The sequence below is a fragment of the Phycodurus eques genome, chromosome 12 (assembly GCF_024500275.1).
Source record: "Phycodurus eques isolate BA_2022a chromosome 12, UOR_Pequ_1.1, whole genome shotgun sequence".
In the NCBI taxonomy this organism is placed as follows: domain Eukaryota; kingdom Metazoa; phylum Chordata; class Actinopteri; order Syngnathiformes; family Syngnathidae; genus Phycodurus; species Phycodurus eques.
The window spans coordinates 2,616,982-2,640,613 of NC_084536.1; the positions used below are offsets into that span (position 1 = coordinate 2,616,982).

A 23,632-nucleotide genomic window follows, 5' to 3' on the forward strand; every position below is an offset into this window, starting at 1 on the left:
AGATGTTTCATTGTGAGAATAAAATGGTAATACTGCATTCACAGAGAAAAAAAAGAAAGACTTTTTCCCCACTTCTAATTTTTTTTAAAAAAATGTCAGAATATGAATATAAAAGTTGGGGATAAAGCAATAGGGATATGACTTTTTTTTTTTTTTTCCCCTTCCCCCACTAAAAAAGACGTTTTTAGTGAGCTGTATAAGAAAAGTCAAAATTGCGAGCATAGCGGACGAATGTCAAGTTTTCTTTTTAGAAAAAAAGTCTCAGTGGAAAGAATAATGCAACAATCTCACCAAAAAATGAGCAAAGGGGTGTTTAAGAGAATAGAATTGAAATATAAAATCGTTTTTGAGAAAAAAGTCAACGGTGTGAGCATTGAGCAGTGCTCTTACAGGGGGCGTTACCCTTGTGAGATTACGACTTCGAGATGTTTGTTCTTGTCAAAAAAAAAAAATCAAGTTTTCCCTCTTTTTCCCCCCAATCAGAATAAGTCAACTTCCGTGTGGCCCTGCAGTAATCCTCCTTGGGGGGTTGTCTGCGTCCTCCCTCGTGCTCCTTGTTTTCTTCCCCTTGAACACTGAAGCATTGACACCGCTGCAAAACGGATCAATCCAATGAATAGTGCCACTGAAAGCCCATCTCGACACCAGCACACGCAAAATAGCTGAATTCCTGTCACAAAGCGACGAGTATCAAATGAAAGAAAAGGTCGCGAGAATAAAATGGGAGAAAAAAAGTCCTAGTTTTTGTCAGAATAAAATGTTTTTCCCATCCGTCACTTATCCTCATTGGGGGCACTCGCGGGTGATGTGGGGACTATCCCAGCTGACGTTGAGTGACTGGCAGGATACGCCCTGAACTGGTCGCCAGCCATTCCGGGGGAGGTTTTCGATACGCAGTTGTTATAAAGTCACTCGAAAAGAAACTAACTGGTTCGACCCTCTCGGTAGACTTTGGGGATTTCAGCAAGCGAGCCTTTGCGGAGAAGAACCTTCCTTTCTTTCTCATGTCGTCTCAAACTTCCTTCTTTGTTTTCTCCCTGCATGCTCGTTTCCTCCGGCAGCACTAAGCACCTTCTCCTTTGCCCCGGCCGCTCCGCTAACTCCCCTAAAAGGCTTAGCTTAAACAGGATGAGCAAGTTCAAAGATCTTCAGCCATCTGCCCATCTACCCCGAGGAAGTGTCTTGTGAGCCGCATGCCACCGCGTTGCCGTTGTTTTTGCGGAAAACAACGAGTGGTCGCTTACGCCAAGGGTTGTGACCTCCGTCTGTAGCGGGAGACTTACGAACTATGCCAACTTGTAGGACATCATTGCAAAACTCAAGAGGAAGTACTGGTTTCGGGATCTAAACAGGGATTGAAAATGTCCATTTTGTGGAAATGTCTTTCGCTTAGTTTCGTGCTAATGTTTTTGGACCTGAGGACAGGTATGTATGTCTTCATCAGACCTCCTCCGAAAGTCAAGCCTGAGGTGTTCTTTATGCCTCCGCTAGACGCCATACTGGAAGGATCCTCCACGGGTCCACTCGAGGGGCCATTCGGCGGAGAAGCGGTGTCGTCCCGGCGTGTCGTTCGCGTGTCCGACGTCACGGTGTCCCGAGGAGGTCGTGTGGCTGTGACCAGACGCAAACGCAACGTCCTCTTCCCGAGCGGAGTCAAGCTGTGCGCACGGGAGAATGCCGAGCAGGTGGTCGCAAACCACCTCAGTTTTTTCAATCTCAGAGGTAAATCCATACTTTGTTCTATTCTCGACCTTTGCAATTATTCAGGTGACCGCTCCCCCAGAATTCCCTGTCCCCCCCCCCAAAAAGCGAGAAAAACCTGCCTGCTGAGTTCATGCTTGTGATGCTTACTAAACCAAAGTCTTGCGAGATTTGCTGAGAAGTCTTGCGAACGATGTCAGTCTGAACTGAAATGGTTGTCAACTCAGGTGTTTCCACTCTTACATGCAAATGATCCCTACTTTGGAGAGGATCCGCTTTTGCGTTTGCACGATCAGATTCTCCGAAATTTGTGTTAAACCTAGCCAAGGAATTTTAGCGTTGCACCCTAAGGTGGAACGAAAGAGACGTGAGAATCCAGGAGCTTCTGAATGCTCTACTAGTCCACTCTCCGGTATTGATTCGGTGGTTCTCTTGCCTTCCTGGGGTGTCTCCAGTGTGCCAGGAGACGGTGTGGGAGGCTTTCAAAATCTTCTGGGACCGCCTCCCCGAGCAGGAGGAGTACCAGAGCTGGATGAACCAGTGCCAGGGGGGGGCTGTGACGGCGCGAGACATTGGCGCCTACTTCAGTCAATCGGGGGAGCACCAGGAAGTGGTCAAAAAGGTACGTGGACAAGTCAACACGGGAAAATGAACAAAAACATTGAAAAGTGAAGGAACTAACTGATGGAAATCTTTGCCCCGCCAACACGGGATGGGGGTGGGGCGTGCGCAGCTGATCGAACCTTTTGCCCCTTCAAAACCGATCGTCACTGGGGATTGCTGATCGAACTTTGAGCGGCAAATATTTTCCCGATGACTCCTGCCACATGTGGGGGGTGGCTACCCTTCAGTCTACCCCCGGTCACCCCCTGGCACCGCCCCTTTTGGTTGGACTTTTCAGGCAGACGAGAACGGATTAATGGCGTGTCCATTCATTCCAATGGGGAAAAATGATTTGATGATTTGGCTCTCAAGCCACGACTGCATTCGCACACCATGACAATACACCGCTGCCACGCGTTGACAATTTGATTCATTTTTGCGAAAGTTTGCTAACTCAAACGTGAACCAACTTCCTGGCTTTCGTCGTAAACGTTAGTGACCAAAGGTCGACCAGCCCTTAGTGCACTGATCCGTGCGGAGTCTGCCGACGTGAGCGGCAGCTAGCGTAAGCACATTCGCATCCGCCGTGCGGTCGCCTTGAACTTCGTCAATCCTCTCGGTGCTTCGCGTTGGCGAAACAACGCAACCGCAACAAAGTCAGCGGGCGGCTGACGCCAGTGCTAACCTTTCCTTCTTCTCCTCCACACTTGCAGAAAATGTCAGCGCCCGCCTTGAAAAGGTAATTCCGCTCAATCGTGCATCAGCGTCGAATCGTTTTGCGCGTTCACTCAATTGATTGCTTTTTTTTTTTTTTTTTTAACCGCCTCCCCCTCCAATCATGTCAAGTGAACCCACCAGGTCTGGACAACATACATGCAGGTAAGGTCACGTGACGTCATTATCTTCGAATCGTGCTCGGCGGGCCGCAATCAATCAACCAATCAAGCAATCAATCAATCAATAGCCACTGAAATAAAAAAAGTAGTGTATATTCTCATTAAGGTACACAGTGATGAGCCATTTCTACAAATACAGTTTTTCAATGTTACAGCTCAAATATTACACAGTATTATGTAACTATACTGTATATTATAGCCATTACATACAATATATGAATAATACTTTTCAAAATGTGTAATTAAAAAATGTATTTGCCAGACATGATGCATTAGTGAAAAGTTCAACATTATTATCTACGCTATATTAATAGTTGCATTTAAGTTTAAATAATACAACATCATATAGTAATATTGAATCATTCTTCATCAAATTCTTTGTTGTACATTGTATTTGTGTAAATGGAAAAAAAAAAAGATGAAATATTACATATTCACAATAACTGTACTGAATTTTTAGTAATAGAAGCTGTATGAAGAATAACAATGTTATTCATATTCGTACGGTTGTGTTGCAAAACGAAACCCCAAAATCAAGAATTGTTCGTAACACTGGGCTCGATCTAAAATATGATAATAACCGTTGTACTCGTCCTAGCGCTACTTTGCCCATCATCCCTATTTTGTTGTGTTTAGCACTTCGGCTCCCGCTGCGACGACCGCGCCCGCCGGGGCTCCTGCCAAAGAAGGTGAACAACGCTCCCGACCAAGATGCGTCGTTCATAGTTAGATCAAAACGATTCATTATTATTCGTGATTATTCATTCGAAAAAGTGGAGGAAGCAGCTGCGATGGAGCCAGAAATGGAGGTGAAGTCCACGTGCGAAACACGCATGTTGAGGCCATCGGACGCCGTGACTTCTTTTTGACGCCTTTGATTTGTTTCGCCACAGTTGGACAACGACATTCCGGTGGAGCCGCTCCCGGCGGCCATGTCGGAGCAGGCGGTGGAGCTCAGCATCCTCCTGACGGGCGTCGCGTACGACGACGACTTGGACGACTCCGACTCGCTGCGCTATCAGACGCTCAGCAGACACCTCGCTCAGAAGGTAACCCAAATCGAAAGACTGGAAAATCCTACGAGAAGGCGACCGATTGATTTGCTGTTAATCAGAGGCACTTGAAAAGGTGGAAGGTGCGGGCAAACAATTGAACGTTTGTTTTGGTTTTGTTTTTTTGTAATTGTGGTTGTAGTTTGCACAGCATCGCACTCTGAGTTGTTTCTATGATTTGATCCCTCTCACAATCATTTCAATAAATGACATAGCACGACAACATAGTAACAACGTGTATTTGTGTAGATTACGGACGCTCTGTCTGGACTTCCTGGTTTTAAGAGCGTGACTGTGATGGACTTCAGGTGAGTTTTCTCTCACGTGGCTTAATCCCACCTCATCCTATTTGCGTCCGATCCACTTTTTGTTTCCCGCCATACACGCCGCACAGAGGGGACGCTCCTTTAAAACTGCTTTTTCCCTTGTTTTCGTGAAGGCCTCACAAGGATCTGCAGGGGTGAGTCGGCCTGCTTTCACCTTGAACTCCGCCTTAGAAAACACTCCCTTAAGCCCGTAGATCCTCATCAGTGTGTGTTTGTGCGCGCGTGTGTGTAGCTGAGAGAGTGCGCACGTGTTCTCTGCGTCTCGCTAGCTGCTTGTGCTAATGGTCTTAGCGGGGTTCACTCACCTGTTAAGGTGGATCAGCAGGGAGGTCAGAGGAGGCCGGCGAGAACAATCATTGGAGCTTTAAAAAGAAGAGAAATGACGCTTAGACGCTCATTTTCACACAGGAAATAATAGAAATAGTCTGTTCTCGGGTCAAACTGTGGCCACCCTAAAAGCTTTATCAACTGTACAGGCAACGTCCGAAGTGTAACTTGCGCCGGTAGCTAAAATTAGCAGCGGCGTTGAAATACTCCGTGTCACAGCTAACGATTGAGTCCATCTGTGGTTAGTGCTAGCGGCTAACGTTAGCACGGGCACGAAACTTTAAGGGGCTGGCTGATTTCAGAAGTTTGGGAACGGATGTTGAGGAGCGATGCGCTGCGGAAAACGTTTAGGAATGAAACCATTTTTCGGGGTGTATTTTGGAACTAACTTTTTGAAAATAGGAGTTTGAGAGCGGCTGTTTCAGCATTGGAGACGTTTACCCGTATGAAACCAAGGCGGCATTAAAAAAAAGAAAAAAGTGAAAGTCATATTTTGGTGTGTCTTTACCGTTATCGATCAAATGATATCATAATGGCCCACAAAGGCAAGCAACCCTTCACGCTGGCATTGGCACCTGTGGACAATTTGGAGTCTTTCGTCAATCTGACACGCACGTTCTGCACGTTTGTCTTTACCGTTACGCAAGAAGTGAACTTCAGTGCGCCACCAACATTTCCTGTCAACGAGCACCGCCGGAAATTGTAAATCATCAGTCACTTTTTCCAAATCGGACATTTACCCCTATGAAAGCAAGCAGGTGTTTTTAGCGTTATCGATCACATGATATGACAATGACCCGTTTGGATTGCCTGAGCACTGTCGGGGTGATGTGAGCAAGGCGCCCGCCCCGCCGCCGCTGATAGCGCAGTAAATAGAATTTGAATAGAAATCTGTTCACCCAGGCTGGACGGCATCGCGGTGGACTACGCGGTCACCCTGGCGGTGGACGACGCGGGCATCAGCGGCGACCAACTGGACTACCTCACCCTGCAGTCCAACCGGGTGGAGAACTCGTACGGCGAGGTCAAGGAGCACCCGACGCTGGTCTACGCCATCAGCGAGCTGAAGACCTTCGTGACCGAGAACCTGCTGAAGGACGCCTTGGAGAGCGGTGAGGCCCGTCGGCGCTTCTGAAGGAGCTCGCTCCGCCGTCCAACGCCAATCTTTCACGTGACACCCGAGACGCTCGACAGACGCGGCGGCGACGTGACGCTTTTTGCCACTTGAGAAAACATTCGGACACGCTCATCTGTTTCTTATTTGTCCGCTGTCGTCCTCAGAGAGGACAGAAGCGAAAAGAAAAAAAAAGAAAAAAAAGTGGGCCATATTTAATGAAGAAATAAGAGCGGCGGGCTTTCGGCACGGCGTAACCCGACTGCGCTGCGGTTCGGGTCCTTGTCACCGACTGCGCCGCAAAGCCAGGCGCTCGTGAAATGGGAGACGCCGGGGATTTTCACTCCGCACGCTCGGAGGAGGCTTTGTTTTGGCCGAGGGGAGATGCGGCGAGGTCGCGCGCGTCTGCTCGCCGAGTTAGGTTGGCCTCCTCTGCCGCACCTGGCACTTCACCGGCGACCGATAACCCGCAACCAATCGCAGGTGTTGTCTGCCTTTTGCCCTAAATCACATTGGATAAGATGCTGGCTTGGTTATGGTCAATTCCCTAATAATGATCGATGGTTTTAATCCACTCTTTTTTTTCCAAAGACATCGAATGTAATTAGTTATATTACTTACTCACTTACTTTGAGAAAGTAATCGAAAGAGTTACACGACCATTCCATTTCCAAGAGGCTAACACGTAATCGCATTTGCAAAGTCATCGTCCCAACACTGCTGGCGACAATTTGTGATGCAAGAACTCCCCTTTTGGATACGATTCCCTCCCTTTATGTTGCTGCCATTTGATTTTCCTGTTCTCCTTTACGGTCGACGAGTGGCGCACGCGCTGACGCGGCGGCGGCGGCCGATGTTCTTTTCGGATATTTGCGAGCGTCGGGTCGGGAAGGCAAACGCGTGTCAGGCGGGGCCAAGTGGAACATGTTGCGAAGGTTCTGGCAGGTACGAACGTTCGCCTTTCAAGGGTCATCTTGTATTCATGATGTTTTCTCTCTTGCTTCCACGTAGTGCCCGAGACCCCCGAGACCCCCGAGACCGTGCACCCTGCAGGAGAAACCTCGGTGAGTGGGCGCAACCTCCAGAACAGTCTAACTGCCCCGACTGACTTTGGACGAGGCAGCGGGGGGGGGTACGCGCTCGAGGGGGCCATCTCGGACTGGTCAGTGGTCGGCACTGGATATCTAAGGCCTGGTCCGCGCATAAAGATTTTTCAAATTAAAAAAAAGATGATTTTTATTTGTGACAGACCCCGCACATAAAAATAATGACAACAAAAAAGGCATTGACCAGTTTTGGTCGTATTGTGTGCCGTGCGCTCCGATAATCTCAACACACATGAAGATTGTTTTCCACCGCCGATCTCAAAATCTCGCGTGAGCACATGTGATCTATCAAAACCAAATAAGAAGAAGAAGAAACACTTGTCCTTCGTCACGGTTCTTCTTTATTAACATTTCTTTCTTCTCCACGTCGCAATTCACGTCGCCATAACTTGCCTTTCCCACACACGCGAGGATTTTTGCTCGTTCCGTATTTAAGATCGTCGACCCCGACCCGTTTCCGACCTTAATTACATGACATTTTGTAATTCAATTACATGCAATTAGTTACCCTCCAACACTGGTTACAAATGCGCTTCAGACTCTCCACTGATCCAGTTAAGTGGAAACAAAATAAAAATGGAGCAATTAAGGTCCAACCTCTCGCCGGAACGTCAGTTCAGTAACAAATGGGTTTGCGGACAAATGTTTCGGCCAAATATCGCTTGGGCTCGCCAACCGACTTTACAAGCAGAGCGCTCACTTGTGCTTTCTCTCACGCAGCGGAAGCGTCATTTGCGTATTTCAGGTATCTTAGTTTTTTTTCTGTCAATCCTCCCTCGGTGCGGCTGTCGAGAAGGTGAGAAGCGCGAGTGATGGTGCGAGTCAGAGGCTGAGGTTCTTGGAACCAAACGTCTGCTAAAGAACGAGCGGCAGGGGGAGAGAGGAGCGCGACCTCCGAGGTCACGTAGACGGCACTTCGCTCGGCCACAGCACGCCGATGTACTACAGTGGCCGTGGCGACTTTATTTCTTGAAATTCTCTCTTTTGTTCTGTTTCTAGTTTATGTTGTTACAATACAGGGCTATTGCATTCGAACCGGAACAAAAAGTGTGTTTTCTTTTGGGGCACGGATATTTGAAAATACAAAGAAACAGAAACAAAAATGGCGTATGTATTGCGAATCCGGTCGGAGGGAACGCGCTCGTGTGCGATTCACCTGCAGCAGCAGCTCACCAGCGAACAGGGACGACCGAGGATGAAGCGGATTAGTTTGTTTATTGTTGCGATAATCCGCCGCTATTCTCGGGCCGAGCGATACCGTCTAACGTCTGACTCGACTCGTGCGGCGGGCGGCTCAAAACCACGTCTGGCGGTTGACTCAATTGAAACCCATAATTCCGTAAAACGAAAAAAAAAAAAAAAAAAAAACCGAAAAAAAAAAAGAAATCGGGAAGTAAACAAAAGCTGAAAGTCAATCCTCGATTCAGCTGATTGCATTGCTTTTTCAGACATTCTTTGGAAAATATCATTTCATCACGATATTGACGCTGGCATCGTGTTCTAGAAACTTTGGCGCTGGCACAAAGACAGATTCACTTTGTGGGACACTAAAAGCAGCCCTGATGGAAATATGCAATTCTTGTGAAGAAAAACTGGCACGCTCAATAGCAACGGCTGGTGGGCCATAACAGGCCTACATGCCGAGATTGTAAAGCGAAACAATTCAGGCTTTCCCATATTTCGTCAATCAATAGCATCATATTTAAGGTGGTCAGGGGCTCCGAGGTGACATTGCCTGTGCCCCCTTGCCCAAAAACTGTCAAAAAACGTATCCAATTGGCTGTTTTATCCAATATGAAGTCAATTTGAAAAAAAAAAAAACCCACCAAACGTATGACATCATTTTCAAGTGATTCTCACCAAAACAATTCAACAGAATTCGAAAGTCGTACAGAAACGTGTCGACGGCAAAATGGACTGAAAATCTGACCAATGACTGAAACGGACTCAGAAATGTTATTAGTCATACATTAAAAGCAAAAAAGAAAAGATAATACAAATAATGCAGGGTTTCCCAAACCTTTCTCAGCTTGAGACACAAATGACAGTTTTTGCTCCTCTCTGGCAGTATGGGAAACGAAAAGAAAAAATCCAACATAATTCTCACAAGATTATGATTTTATTCTCGAAAAAAATTGGAATTTTATTCTTGCATGATTGCATCTTTTGTTCTTCTCAAAATGACATAATTCTCACGAGATTCCGACTTTATTCTTGTAAAAATTCAACTTTATTCTTTAAAAACACTACTTTATTCTCAGCAACAACTTTATTGTAAAAAAGACAATTCTACTAAAACCCTGACATTATTCATTATTAAGATTTTGTTCCCCCCAAAATATTTTCTCTCTTTGCCTTATTTCCCCTGCAAAATATTATCCATGTTTCTCACAAAAATGCAACTTTAAAAAAAGATGTAGACTTAGATTGAGACTTTTTTCTTGAAAAATAAGTTTTAATTGTTGAAAACAATGCAAACGCCTCCCTGTAAGGTCTTTTTTCCTTGCAGAAATATGACATTTTCCTCGCAGAAATGCTCTCGTTTTCCCCTCTAAATGACTGTCTTCTATATATATTTTTCATTTTCAGCGTCTCTCATGTTCCTTGGTACTTGAGCATGTTTGACACAAGGTCTCAAGCGTCTCGGTGTGGCTCTTCCCAGAATTTACAGCAAAAGCGGAGCTCCTCCATACGTTCGCCTCTCGTGCGCAAGAGGCCAGAATTGTGTCAGCATGAACGTTTTCGAAGCACAACCAATGAAAACATTGCCAACATATGACAAGCTTATGAATGTGTTTGCAGATGAATTATAATGAAAGCCACAATGGTTAACTCCAGTTACGTCTTAGCGAGCACGTTGAAGCCATTTTGCCGCGACGCGTCGTGTCGAGGCTCACTGGCTTGGCTTACGGGAGAACACACACACGTGCACACAGCAACCTTCATGCTACATGATTTGTTTTTGAATGAGATTTTTCTCTGGAATTTCCAGGACCTTCCTGAAAATGGCGCGTCACCTCACGCGTGTGCGGATCTTGTCGATGCAAAACAGATGTCACATGCCTTGAACAGGCTGTTGGCGTTAAACAACGAATCATGTTTGTGGTGCAGAACGAACCGGCGGCGGTTCCCGTCCTGGACGACGTCATGGACGACGTCAAGAGAGACCAATTGCTGCCCGGAAGCGTCGGCGGAGACACGTTGGAGACGTCCGAAAGTGACATTGTTGTCCTGGAGGAGAGTGTTGAGATTTCCTCTCCTGCTGTGGTCGCCACTTCTGCAACTGAAACTGGCAGTGAGTCTTTTTGGCAAACCGCGTTGTCAACACATGCAAATGTCACCCATGTTTTGAAAGAGTTCCTTTGGTTCTCTCAACTACAGTACTTTGAAGTATGATTTGTAGTAGCTGGTCAGTTAGGGTTCCAAACAATCCAAGTCGATCCTTTATGGCTGACGTAAACCACTGCCGGTCCCTCGTTGGTCGAGCATTTTCATCTTTCGATCTGTTTTGTTATGGAAAACCAACCACCACTAAGCCAAGTACATTAATGAACTCCTATTTGGCCGGTACCGGTCCACAGCCCAGTTGGTATCGGCCCGCACAGAGAGACTGAACAAAAACATATTGTTATAGATTTCAAGCTAGCAAAAAGAAAACAAATTAAACAAAAAACATATTTGGGAAGCTTCTTGGGAAAGGGTAAAAGGCCAAACGAGGAGACAGAGGAAGAGCCTACAACTTCCATTAAAAAGGAAGCTACGGTAAGAGGCAATATCGTCCGTGCTTCTCTACGGGTTCATCGCCGCAGGTGTGCACCAAACCCGCTCCACGTAGTATGTGGTGACAGGATCGCGAATGAGACAACCAAGCCTTTAAAACTACCAAGAAAACACTGATTGATTTCCTACATCTTTGGGAAGCAGAATTTTCCGTATTGACGGCGATCAAAAACAAAATACGCCGTAGACTGGACTGGACATAAGAAACAGACTTTGGGTGCCATTGTCTTTTTGCTTGTTTCTATGCCGGTCTGCAAGTATTTCCTTACCTGAAGTCCGTCTGTGGTGCAAAAAAAGGTTGGGGACTGCTATACTATGGAATTCCTCCAAATCAGCCCCAATACGAACCAGGAATAGACTAGACAGATAGGCAACAGTAAATTGCCAAGGTTTTTTTCTATTATGACAAACAATGTGGGTGGAGCATTGCAGTGAAGATGTTTTCCACCACTGACTATCAAACTGTCATCACTGGAGATGATTATATCTCCACCAGAATCAGAATCCAAAGATGAGCCAAACTCGTGTCGCCTACGCTACGCAAGTTTCACTGGATTTGTTTTTTCAGGCATCAAGGAAGAGGGTCTGCTTCTGGAGAACACCGTGCAGACCACCGCTGCAGATAAACCCCCAGACAAAGACCAACAGGAGCCTCCCGCATCTGAGGAGCAAGATGGCATCACGTCGCCTGAACCGCCAGCGTTGGTGGAGGCCTCAGGCACGGGTGAGCTGGAGAACCTGCTATGGCCGGAGGCAACGCCGGCGGCGGAAGATACTGAAGACGTGGTCATTCTGGAGGAGGAGCATCTGGACGATGGTTTCGACACCGAAGACCTCCTCACGAGTGCAACAGCAGAGGACGACTTTGTTCCTGATGTAGCGAGTGAGGCAACTGAAGAAGGAGACTCTAAACATCATGGGGAACCTGCGGTTGCAGAAGCTGACATGCAAGAACCAACAGAGAGTGAAGGACAAACTCCCGAGGAAGCAGCGGACTCAGTTGAGGAAGCGCCAACGCCACTTGAAGAACCTCCAGAAGCTTCCGAAATCGTTACCGACGATCTCGTAGATGACGACATCTTGCTGGTCAACAAGGACGCACTTGAACCATCGGTCAGCGTTCCTTTGAGCCCCGCCCAACCGACCGCAATGTCTGCCGAGAAGGAGTCACCCTTCACGCGTGTCGCTGATGTCAAGAGAGCCGTCAAGGGCCAACCCGAGATCGTCGTCCCTTCACTCGTGGAGGTAAGCCTGAATGCGGTGCAGGAGGTAAGAAGGATGACGCTAGTTGACAACCGATTTGACTCATAGGAAACCACCTTTGTTCCTTAGATCCAGAACAGTGATGAAAACGATTCTCCCATGGAAGACCTCGCTTATGACGTCTTTAATTACGGTTTGATCAACCACACGGAAGAGGGCAGCACGGGATTCCCATTCAGCGTGTCACGCGGCACCGATCCGGCCGGCATCGCCGTGCCGGCCAACCCTGGCCGAGCGCTCATGGTGTTCTTCAGCCTGAGGGTGACCAACATGATTTTCTCTGAGGATCTCTTCAACAAGAGTTCGCCAGAGTACAAAGCATTGGAGCAACGCTTCCTGCAACTGGTACACCTCAAAAGAAAAGTCACTTGTGGTAATCTACCGTATATTTTCACTAACACGTGTGCAATCTTGTCCTCAAGCTTGTGCCCTACCTCCAGTCCAACCTGAGCAACTTTGAGAACTTGGAAATCCTCAACTTCCGCAACGGGAGCATCGTGGTCAACAGCCGAATGAAGTTCGGCAAGCCCGTGGCTCAAGGCGTCACCACCACCGTGTATCTGATCCTGGAGGACTTCTGCAACACGGCCTACCAGACCATGAACCTGGCCATCGATAAGTACTCCTTGGACGTTGAGTCAGGTTGGTATTTTGCTGCCAGATTTCTAGACTGGGACGCGTGTAGTGGAGCGTGAAGTGTATTGGCGGTGTGGTATAATAACAACACAATTCGTGTGATTTCCCCCCCCCAAACTAAAAAAGTCAACAACAACAACAACAAAAAAGAGTATTTCCTCAGGTGAGCGGGGGTGCAGCAGCTCTGTCGGGACATGACATCAACAAGAGCGGGTCAACTAACTCACCACCAAACATCAAGGCCACCGTCACGCCCATTACGTCAACCTGGAAAACGTCTTTACGGAATATGAGACCGTATTTCTAATATTCCATCCCCGAAAACGGTGACTCGTGTTTATGTTTGCAATGCAGACTGTCAAAGTCTTTCTAAGTCACACGCTTTGCACACTGCTGAGGTCACACACAAAAAAAACATGACTAAGGTCTTTTTTTTGCTGGTCATATATTCCTCCTCTGGAGCAAGAAATTTCAAACACATGTCGGCTTTCTTTTATTGCTCTCTTGCTGATAGAACCAACATGGCTAATCCATTTATTATTTCGACAGAAAACCTCTCGCAGAAACAGATGACAACTGTGAAGGATCGTCTTTACAGTTTTGTTGCACCTATAGCAAAAAAGCTAACTTAGCCACTCTTGTTTTTGCTATCTCTGCTGCTAACATGATCAGTTGTCACGAACATCTGAAACACAATTTGTCAACTTCACATCAGTTTGCTGTTTCATGCTTCTTTCTACTTTATGTGCTAAATAGTACCCCGACAAAAGCAGAGTGTAGGATTACGGGGCACATGTTTTGGGAGCATTTATTTTATTCAAAGGAACTGAAACTGTTCCGCTTGGCCTAGTAGTCATGCAGTATTTCGACCAATTGATACAGTTCAGATCAGTGAACCAAGATCAGTCCTACGGTTCCACACTTATCACTGTAATTGATGTCAACCAATCAACAGACAGGAGGTCTACCTGCGCACGACAAGAACAAGAGAAATGTACTATACTACTGTGAACGGTACAGCTACAAAACTAGGACAGCACTGGTTGGGCATTTTATGAGCCATGACAATGGAAATGCCCCACAATTCATAGGATCTCAAATTAAACCGAGCTGCTCTGCTTGTTAAAGTTCCGTTTGCTTCTCCACGGTACAGTTTGTTTTGGTATACTCTGCTCAAGTTTGCATTTCCACAGCGGGATGATCCCAATTCCCTGTTCACCAATCAATGGGAAGCAGCACGGCTCGCTCCATTCAACATCAGTGAAAGGAAGCGTACAAAACTGAAGCAAACTATGGCTTTCAGTCAACTTTTCCACCAAGTACAATGGTCCAGAAACAGTTCAGGGAACTTTATTCCAACCAAAATGGAATCATACAGCTTGGATATTTTGGGAGCCTTTACATTGGAAAGGCAGAAAAGGTGAAAATGAAGCAAACTCTTCTGTTCGCTAAGGTTTTGTTCGGCTCTCCACACTAAGGTTTGTAATACCTGGATCGACTACTGAAATGCGATCGGGACCCTGTTAATAGGGCCCTTTCGGGACCCTTTACTATGGAAACAGGGAGCCCATTTGCTGACGCTTTGTTCTGTTCTGCTTGATGCAATTGAGACCTCATGCCACATTGCCAACAAGCAGTAAAGTTCAGTTTGGTTCGCCACGGTACGCTGTGGTTTTGAATATTTTCAACGGTGACTTAAATGACATACTCCAACAAAAGCGCCAGTCGAGTATTTCGGGACCTTTTACTATGGAAACAGAGGGACGGGTGCTGAATTTTCCATAACTCTTGTGTTTGGTGGAAATTAGACCTAAAGCCACCTTGCCACCAAGCTACTGTAATCAATTTGGTTTGCCACCGTACAGTACTGTTTTCATTGGTAAACTGACTCCCACCGCGGCCTGCGGATTTGTGGAAGCTCTGTAACTTGGATCAACCAGAATAAACGCAGAGCTGTGTGCTAACATACTTTGTATCCCCCCCAAAAAAAAAAAACATTTCACAAACTGCAACTAGCACCCCAACATGTATGTGCTAAAAAAAGGCAAACTAGCCCCCTTTCTCATTTACAGGCCGATACCGCATGTACTAAACGTGTTTTTGATCCGCTTTGACATTTACCGCATCATAACATTCCTGCGGTTCTGCGACTTGCAGGCGACCAGGCCGACCCCTGCAAGTTCCAGGCGTGCAACGAGTACGCCGAGTGCAAGGTGAACAAGTGGTCGGGCGAGGCCGAGTGCGTGTGCAACGCGGGCTACTTCAGCGTGGACGGCCTGCCTTGTCAGAGCATCTGCGAGCTGCGCAACGACTTCTGCCTCAACGACGGCAAGTGTGACATCATCCCCGGCCAGGGAGCCATCTGCAGGTGGGTGGAGATTAGGACGGGAAATGATCCATGTGCGCGTGGGTCAGGCGTGCAAGCCTGCAGGATTTCGAGGCTTAAATCACAGCAGGCACGTCTCGTCTTTTGCGTCGAAACGTGCGGGAGGAGTGCAGAACGTCTCCTGCGGCTTTTAGATTTGCCCGCGAGTCCAACGTCTCGCCGTCCCACGCTCCATCTCATACTGAGAAAGCATCCCAATTATATACAACATAGTGCATTTGAGCTCAGAACACTGCGTTTCTTTTTCCACTCACAATGACGATATATACAAACGTGGACTTGCTTGAACCCTTCATAGAATACTCAATTGCAGTACTTTCACAAATGTAACCCTATTGTATACCATATTTCCTCAAATAGTGGCTGTCCCTTGTGGAGACACCACACCCGCCAATAAGTGGTCCGCATTCACTTAAGAAAAATAAACGCCTCCCTCAAATCGACGACTCAGCAAGTATCCACCTGTCAGCGTCTCAGTTCTACATAGTTACATTTCAAAAGCTGGTCTTTTAGTCGTAGTAAAATGAGGACTATATTACTAAATTCAAGCACGATTATTTGCCAATAGAACAGGAAAATTTCACTTGGCGATACATCTAAAAACAAGTCAAAATCGATAGCCTCAAAGCCTTGAAACTATTTACTATCTATTTATACTAGCTGCACCTATATCATTGTGGTATTTCTTTTAAACTAATCTTACTCATCAGCAGTAATAATAACAAGTTATAATACTTGATTCAAATTTGTAAGGAAAAAAAATGCGTGAAGCAATTGAAATACTCTTACACAAAAACTGCCCGGTATGAAGAAATACTTTGGCAGACAAAGAGCAGTCATATTTCGCCTCGATTTGTGATATATCTTGGCTATATTTTTCTTCTTGCAGCGTTACCTGCCGAGCCCTGAGGAAACCCGTTGCTAACCAAAAGAGCAGCGCCTACCGAGGCATGTAAGCAGCCTCTGAGATGAATCAAAGTGTGGATGGAGCCTTACTGCGTTAACAACTGACCCGCAGAGTCGTAAAGAGGACGAACCATGTACCATACGTGCTTCTAATGCCTCATAGTGCGACGCGTGGCATCCATTTTGACTCCATATTAATATCTAGTAAGCGTTGTAATTATCTTTAAAAGAATACTGTGCCTCAGGTAGGTTTTCAGCCCGCATTTTTTCAATGTCCCAGATAGAATCTTTCTTGTTGTTTTATTATGCCCATGCATGTGGTTTAACCTGACAAAGGGGAGATTTGGAACATGTGGTTGTTGTGCTCACTGCGGTTTTACCCAAATAACTATAAACAGATGCGCTGGAGGCTCTTCGCCAAACACAACACAACACAACACAATAAAGTACTTCATGTTGTCTGGGGGACCTCATAAAGTAAATAAATGACGGTTGACCTTATATTTTTAACACAGCCCCTAATGTACGTACACTGAAATGTTAAAACAAAACACACATATAAAAATACTCTACCTTTTGAACACAAGTAACAAGCATATGGCAGCTAATCAGTTGGCGGCTAGTGTGAGAAGCTAACTTCCCGGTCTACACGTCCACTCAGTGCTGCTCCTTATCAGACAGCACAGAACAGACGGACCCAAATGCATGACACTGCTCACACAAGAAACAAATCAAAGTCTTTGGTCTGCAAAAGACTCCTGCTGACAGTCCTATCGAACCAATGGGAGAAGCGTTTTGGTCACATTTCAAGGTTCCGCTTCACATCTCGTAAAAACAAAATGGACTTATACAGGTGTCGTGTCGGAGAAAACTGGTGGTACCGAGGAGAGCACTGCGAGGAGTACGTATCCGAGCCTCTGGTGGTCGGCATCGCGGTGGCCTCAGTGGCCGGATTCCTCATGGTTGCGTCTGGAGTCATCTTCTTCCTCGCCAGGACTTTACGGGATCAGTACGATAAGGATGAGTCAGAGGACCCGATACGGTAAGGGAACTTTTTCACCGCTTCACCATTTGTGATTGCAACGTCCTGCATCTTCCCCATACCCCGAAGGCCTGAACTCACAGACTAGACTAGACTAGACTAGACTAGACTCTACCAGATTCAGCTTAGATAAGTCATTCATGAATGTCATCTTGTCTTGCTAAGTCACGTAAGTCTTCGTGAAGTGTTTTTGAGGTCTCGGCGTAAGCTGTTTATTTTCTATCGAACCGTTTCGAACTGGAAGTGGACTACTCCAACCCTGCCGGGTCCAAGGAGGGGAACGGTTCCACTTGCGCTGCAGCAAAGCAAGTGAACCGTTCCAACCATGCTTGAGCCGAGAAAGGATACCGTTCCAACTGTGAAGAAAGTGAACCTTTAGAACCGTACTAGGGCTGAAGAAGTGTCCCGTTTCTACCGTGCTAGGGACATGAACGTGTACCATTCCAACCCGTCTGGCTCCAAAGAAGAGAGCTGTTCCACTTGTGTTAGCGTCAAGGAAGTGAACCGTTAAAACCGGGCGAGAGACAAAGAAGTGCGCTGTAACAACCACGCTAGGCCCAGAGAAGGGAACATTCTAACTGTACTAGAAAGGGAAGTGTACTGATCTAATCGTGCTACAGCCGGTGCAATGTATCATGCTCGCGAATGGTACGAAGCAGGTAAACTAGTCAAACAATCTACAGTTCAGGGGACGACCATACCGACTGTAAAGGATCGAAAAAGTAAGACTTTCCCGGGCTCACATATTGCAGAGCCGCCAAATGTTACGGAACATCCGAACTTTATTGCAGAAATTACTGAACGTTGACTCGTTTTACGGCTATAGAACTGATTGACATGACATCGACTGATTGTCTGACATTACCGTCGCGTCCACATTGAACAGCCGCAAGCTATTTTATTACGCCGCCTGGCTGCCGAGCCGCGGACACCACAGTTCTCTTTGCGTCTGGTGTCATCGCAGCGTAAGTCACTGATCATCGCCTCCGAGGTGGCTAATAAGCTGCACTTAGCATGCTTTTTACAAAAGTGTCAGAAAAGGAGCAGGCGGTGCTAATTGCTAAGCTAACGTTACAAGCAGTCGCAAAACATCGAAATAAGTGGTTTGGTGAAACAATACACTTGTCGCATAGGTCTGGCTGGAGCGGATTGTTTTTCTTCGGACAAGAAAATAATAGGCCAATTAATACGTTTAGAGAAAAATACTCAACCACACAGGACGCCGCGTCTGAACCGGAAATGAATTCGTACGTCACTGCAAACATCACTTCAGAACGTGGGCAGCTTAAAAGTACATTTTTATTATTAGTAAATATCTGTAATATAAACTAACCTTTATTAGTCCCACAGTGGGGAAATTTGCATCATCTCAGCAGCAATTGTGGATATAGGGAATATAAATATGTAATATAACGAAATCTGCTTGAATAGCTTTTTGTTTTTGTTACCAGGGTTGAGAACAAAATTGGTAAAGGTGAATTAATCCATAGACAGATATTTTTGAGGATGGAACGTGGAAATGTCATAAACTGGTACTTTGCCATTACAAGGTTGATGTAATAAAAACATTAAAATAACAAATATTGAAACCATAATTTATTAACGATTATGATTATGACTCACACGGAAATTATGACAGACATTTTTAAACATGGAAATTCGGACAAATTGTTCTGTAAGTGAATTTTTATAGGTTGCCAGCTCTGCATAATATGTTTCAAACGGAATACGTTTTGTTTCCGGGGACAGAATGAGGGGCGACATCCTCGGGCTGAACTGGCAGTTTGCCTGGCGACATTAACCACCACACAAATCTTCACTTACCCCTTCTGTCCCTCTTTATTCGTTATCCTTTTTTGGCAGTCACGCCTAGGAAGGACACATTCTATGTCCTCCATCCACAAGTGATGTGCGTGGCGTTGCTGCCTGCAGAGAAAAAGTGCTAATCTCAGTCGGTTTACTGCTCCGACAGGACGCTGATTTGCAGTATTAAGGCAATTGTCCTTGTGATCATCTGGAGTGCGTTTTAGGCTTAGAGGAATTATTCATCTTTATTGAAGGGAGTTAAGAGTACTTGTATTACAGTTCATTCTTTTCAGTTCTTGCTCCCTCGAATATTTTTCGTTTTAGATCGTTTTCACATCGATAGTGTTCCCTTGGGTATTCACACCAGTCCATAAAAATCTGACTGAATAATTTGCTATAGGATCAGGTCAAGGTTGATTGCTTTCCCGCCACTGATTTAGCCGATTCCAGACCAACTGGTTGATTCGGTCAGTAACGGAGTCTGATTACCATGTTCTCATCTGACCCAAGAAACCAAATTCAGTAATTTGCATGTTGGCTGAACCAAAGCAGAGTTCACTGGAAACCAGTTGGTCCACGCCAAACTTTGATTACCATGTTCACACCTGACCAAGGGACAGGTGGCCAAGGAAGGGAAATGTTCCGACCGCGTTGTGGCCACGGAACTGTACGGTTCCAACCGCGCGAGGCCCGAGGAGCTCTACCGTTCCAGCCGTGCTAAGGACGAGGAGTTGCACTGTTACAACTGTGTTTATCGCCAGAGTAGCGTGCCGTGACAACCAAGCTAGCGCCGCAAAATGTACTGTTACAAACACGGAAGTGTACTGTGTTACAGAGGTCTGAGGATCACAGAAGTGTACCGTTCCAACAACACTTCGGGTGGAAAATGAACTAGACTTTGATTAAAACAGACGGAAGTTGCCTGTGTGAAAGAACTGAATTCATCACTCTGTGTCACGATTTTCCACAGGCGTGCAGAGAGCGTTCCGTCGCTAGAGAGGGCGACCAAGTACAACCCCATGTACGAGAGCGAGGCCACCACGGGCTACAGCCACTACTACCGCCGCTACCCCGAGGCTCCCGCCGTCTACAGCAGCGCCAGCGCCGAAGCCTCCACCGACTTCAGCAGCGAGGAGATCCGACACATCTACGAGAACAGCGAACTGACGAAGGAGGTGAGGCACTGTGCGATATCGCACCGCCGACTCCTACGCCTGCTCAGTGTACCCTTTTATCTCCACGTGACGTCATGCTCCTTTCCGACAGGAAATCCAAGACAGGATACGCATCATCGAGCTCTACGCCAAGGACCGTCAGTTTGCAGATTTCGTGCGGCAGCATCAAGCGTAAGCAAACACCATATAGTCTACCGTACACGTGTTCCCCTTCCGTCTGCTGAAAAAGCCTTGCAAGTGCATCCACGTGTTGGAATATTGGAAGTGATTCTTAGGTGTGTGTTTTTCTGCAGTGTTCTGGATACCCGAAGAGAAAGTTCCTCTGCACAGACATGAAACTAGAAGGTATTTCTCGTATATCTGTTATCCCTGAAAGCCATTCAAAGTAGAAGGCTGCCCCTCCATAACATTAAACGGAAAACATGCTGAAAACACAAGCTCGTACAAAAATAAAAGAGTGGCGATCCAATGACAAGCCACGTATTGTCGCCACACAATGCCCTCTATTGAGATTGCAAAGTCAGAAAGTGGTGTTGCGGAATGAAGAGTGTGTAATGTGCCAGGCCACCACTTGGCTGGGAGACAGTCAACGAGTGTTTGTATTGCGGCTCTTACTGGGATTTTGTAGCTCCAGCGCTGCCAAGCTCCGTCGCTTCTGGCTGCAACTTCACATTTCGAGGACAATTAATGCGCCGCCGACTCTCTACCAAACGGAATAATTGGGAACCCCGGGAAGATTGCATTCCTGTGAAGACAACCACATTAGACTAAAGACAACTAGAAGATCCTAAGTCTGTATGACTTGACTGATTGAAAAAATGATGACATTGTGGGAGATACAGTTCCACCCGAGTCCATTCTGTCCTTTTTAAAATGAGTGCCAACTGCCACGCAGCAAACGTTTTTCACTTTTGGGTCACTGCCCCGTTTTGCCTCAATGCAAGCAGACGCAAAACGCAAAAACAAACCAACAACTGTAACATCTTTCCTCAGATCGGCGCCCCTACATCGTATAATGGTTGCTGTATCTCAGTGAGTCAATCATTTATGACAAAATAAAGCCTTCCCTCAAGTAGATACATCTACATCGACAACCAACCGAAGCCCATCAAAACTCATCAACTGACAAACCAAAATCGACCAGCCAACCAAATATGATTTGACCAACTTAAGATAACCTTTCCAATTTGACCATTTTTTATTTTTTATTTTTTATTTTTTTTTCAACCCAGAACAACACCTGTGTATTCCGGAAGGACTGGTCCGGGCAATCAAACAAAGTCTATCACCCAGGACATCTTCACCTCTCACCTCACGTCTTCACGAGGCGACCCGGGAAGCGCTTGCAGACTGTCCTTCCTTCCTCCCTCCTCCTTCCTTAGTGCCTTCCGCTGGACATGTCCCCCCCATGGAAAATGTACTAAAACCTGACATTTTGTCAAACCAGGCGATGACAAAGAACTTCCCGCATTGCTTGTGTACAAACAGTTACAGAGTGTAGCTATTAGAATATTATTGTGACAGTTTTCTCTACTTTTTGTGTGTTTGTGAGGCTCAAAACGAACCGGGAGATGCCGAGTTAGCTGCGATGACGTTGGTTGGTGCTATGCTCGCTGATAATTTGTCGATGTTGTGATGTAGTCATCAACCATGAAAGTGGCAGATTGGGATAAACGCTTGTCTAATAGAGACCTTCGCGTCAAGGTGGGCAAATATTCTCTCCGGTGGAATCGTTTTCTCGACATTTCGAGGCTCCACCGAAACAGACGTTTGGACATGATTGGATGCAACGAGGCAGACGGTGAAGGCAGCGGGCGCGGACCCCTTGCAGTGGCGGTATCCAGGGATAAGTGAGAACACATTTTACCGAGGGAGGACGTTTTGAACAAATGGAGGGCTTTCACACGACATTGCTGAAGAATGGAGAAAAGCGGCAAAAACACTCGGTTGGCAGCAATTCCTTCTTAATGCGACTACCAGTTTGGCCCCGTCATTGTGTTTTCTTTGGTTTTTCTCTCGCATTCCACCCTTGGATGAATTCCACTCCATCAGTGTTGTCCTGCTGAGCACGAAATCGTAGCTGTCCCACTTTGTTATGATGTTTAGCTCGCTTAAGAAAAACTAGGCACACACACACACGCACGCGATGAACCCTTTTTATGTATTTATTTTTGCAATCACTCATTTTTACTACAGCGGAACCTCTGAAGTCCAACCTAGTCGTACCATTCAGAATTTGACCCAATTTGAGGGCGCACAAAACGTCGATTGGCGACAGCGCACCTCACAAAAGAAACGAATTCAAACGACGACTTTTCTTTTTCTTTGGCTTTGCGAAGATCCTGAAAATAGGGAAGGGCAAAATAATTGGATCAATTGATTCTTCCCATTGAGAGTAATGTTTTAAAAAAATGAACAATTGACTAATTGATCATTAGATTTATCCATAATTCATCAAGGCTATTTTATGACTAGCAGTGGTTAATCTATCCCAACTGAATTGGGGTAAGAGATGGGGTACACCCTGGACTGGTCACCAGCCAATCACTGCAATCCTAATTTGACACTTAATGGACCAAGGCAATTTAGTCTAACACTTGTGGATTGTTTAAAATTGAAATTTGTGAGCTGACTTTTGCAGTGCTTTTAACATAATTTATTGCAGCGATTGCATGTACAGTTAATAAAGCATTTAGGTTGGCAACCGTTTGACAGACTATTTCCATTCCCATTATTTACTTTGGGTTTTAAAATTGAATAATGATCATCGAATGGATTGTGGTCAACTTTAGAGGTTCCACTTATGTAAATATAATCTTTGAATTCATCAGTTCGGATACGTCTCCCCAATGTTTCATGACCTAACCATGTACTTTTTATACTATTTATCTAAACGTTTGTTTCCATACTCTGCAGCTGCTTCACTGCGTGTACAAACCAAAGCCATGTGTGCAAAATAAAATGCTTTGTAACACATCAGACTTTCTACGCGACACTTTGGGTTGCTGCACTCTGCCGGGTTGAGGAATTGGCAGCTAATCCCACAAAACAGATTAGCCTCAGGGGTGTGGATTACCGGCCGTGACGGTGTCTAAAAGCGTGCGCCGCCGCTAATCGGACTACGTCTCACACACACACACGGGCGCGCGCGCACACACACACACACACGCGCGCGTTGCATGTGTGTGTCAACATTGAGCAATGTGGCACAAGCGCGTGGGCGTGTTGATGTTGCAAGCGACAAACAAATGGATGCAGATGCTTGTAATTGTTTACTTTGTTGAACTCAGTGATGCCGTCAGTCGCAACGGCCTTATTGCGTTTGTTTGTTTTTTTTTTTTTTTTTTTTTTTTTAAATGTGAAAAAGAAGTTAGTTACACAGAGGAGAACTTCAACGAGGTCGTCCATTCGAACGGTAGTACTGAGGAATATTTCAATAAGCTGTTTCACCGCGAAGGTGTGTAAAGTCCTGATGAAACGCGGAAGGGAGAGTAAGGCGTCCGCAATTCAGCG

General features: G+C 46.0%; 1 protein-coding gene across 5 annotated transcripts; it reads left to right on the forward strand.

Annotated features, from left to right (window-relative positions):
• The first annotated feature begins 1,123 nt into the window (after window positions 1–1,123).
• On the forward strand, window positions 1,124–23,092 carry impg2a (interphotoreceptor matrix proteoglycan 2a). 5 transcript variants are annotated; one of them, XM_061692568.1, is made up of 23 exons: window positions 1,124–1,425; window positions 1,492–1,722; window positions 2,157–2,323; window positions 3,018–3,043; window positions 3,151–3,183; window positions 3,837–3,889; window positions 3,975–4,009; window positions 4,094–4,249; window positions 4,502–4,560; window positions 4,692–4,712; window positions 5,809–6,017; window positions 7,031–7,083; window positions 10,237–10,420; window positions 11,474–12,150; window positions 12,238–12,513; window positions 12,591–12,810; window positions 14,962–15,172; window positions 16,080–16,142; window positions 16,950–17,138; window positions 19,915–20,119; window positions 20,211–20,290; window positions 20,413–20,464; window positions 21,352–23,092. In XM_061692568.1, exons 1-22 carry the CDS (start codon window positions 1,362–1,364, stop codon window positions 20,453–20,455), a joined length of 3,255 nt encoding a protein of 1,084 aa, XP_061548552.1. In that variant the 5' UTR covers window positions 1,124–1,361; the 3' UTR covers window positions 20,456–20,464; window positions 21,352–23,092. The 5 variants fall into 5 exon arrangements, with proteins under 5 accessions (XP_061548552.1, XP_061548553.1, XP_061548547.1 ...); XM_061692569.1 differs by having other exon boundaries at window positions 3,163–3,183; XM_061692563.1 differs by having other exon boundaries at window positions 1,124–1,722.
• The last annotated feature ends 540 nt before the right edge of the window (window positions 23,093–23,632 follow it).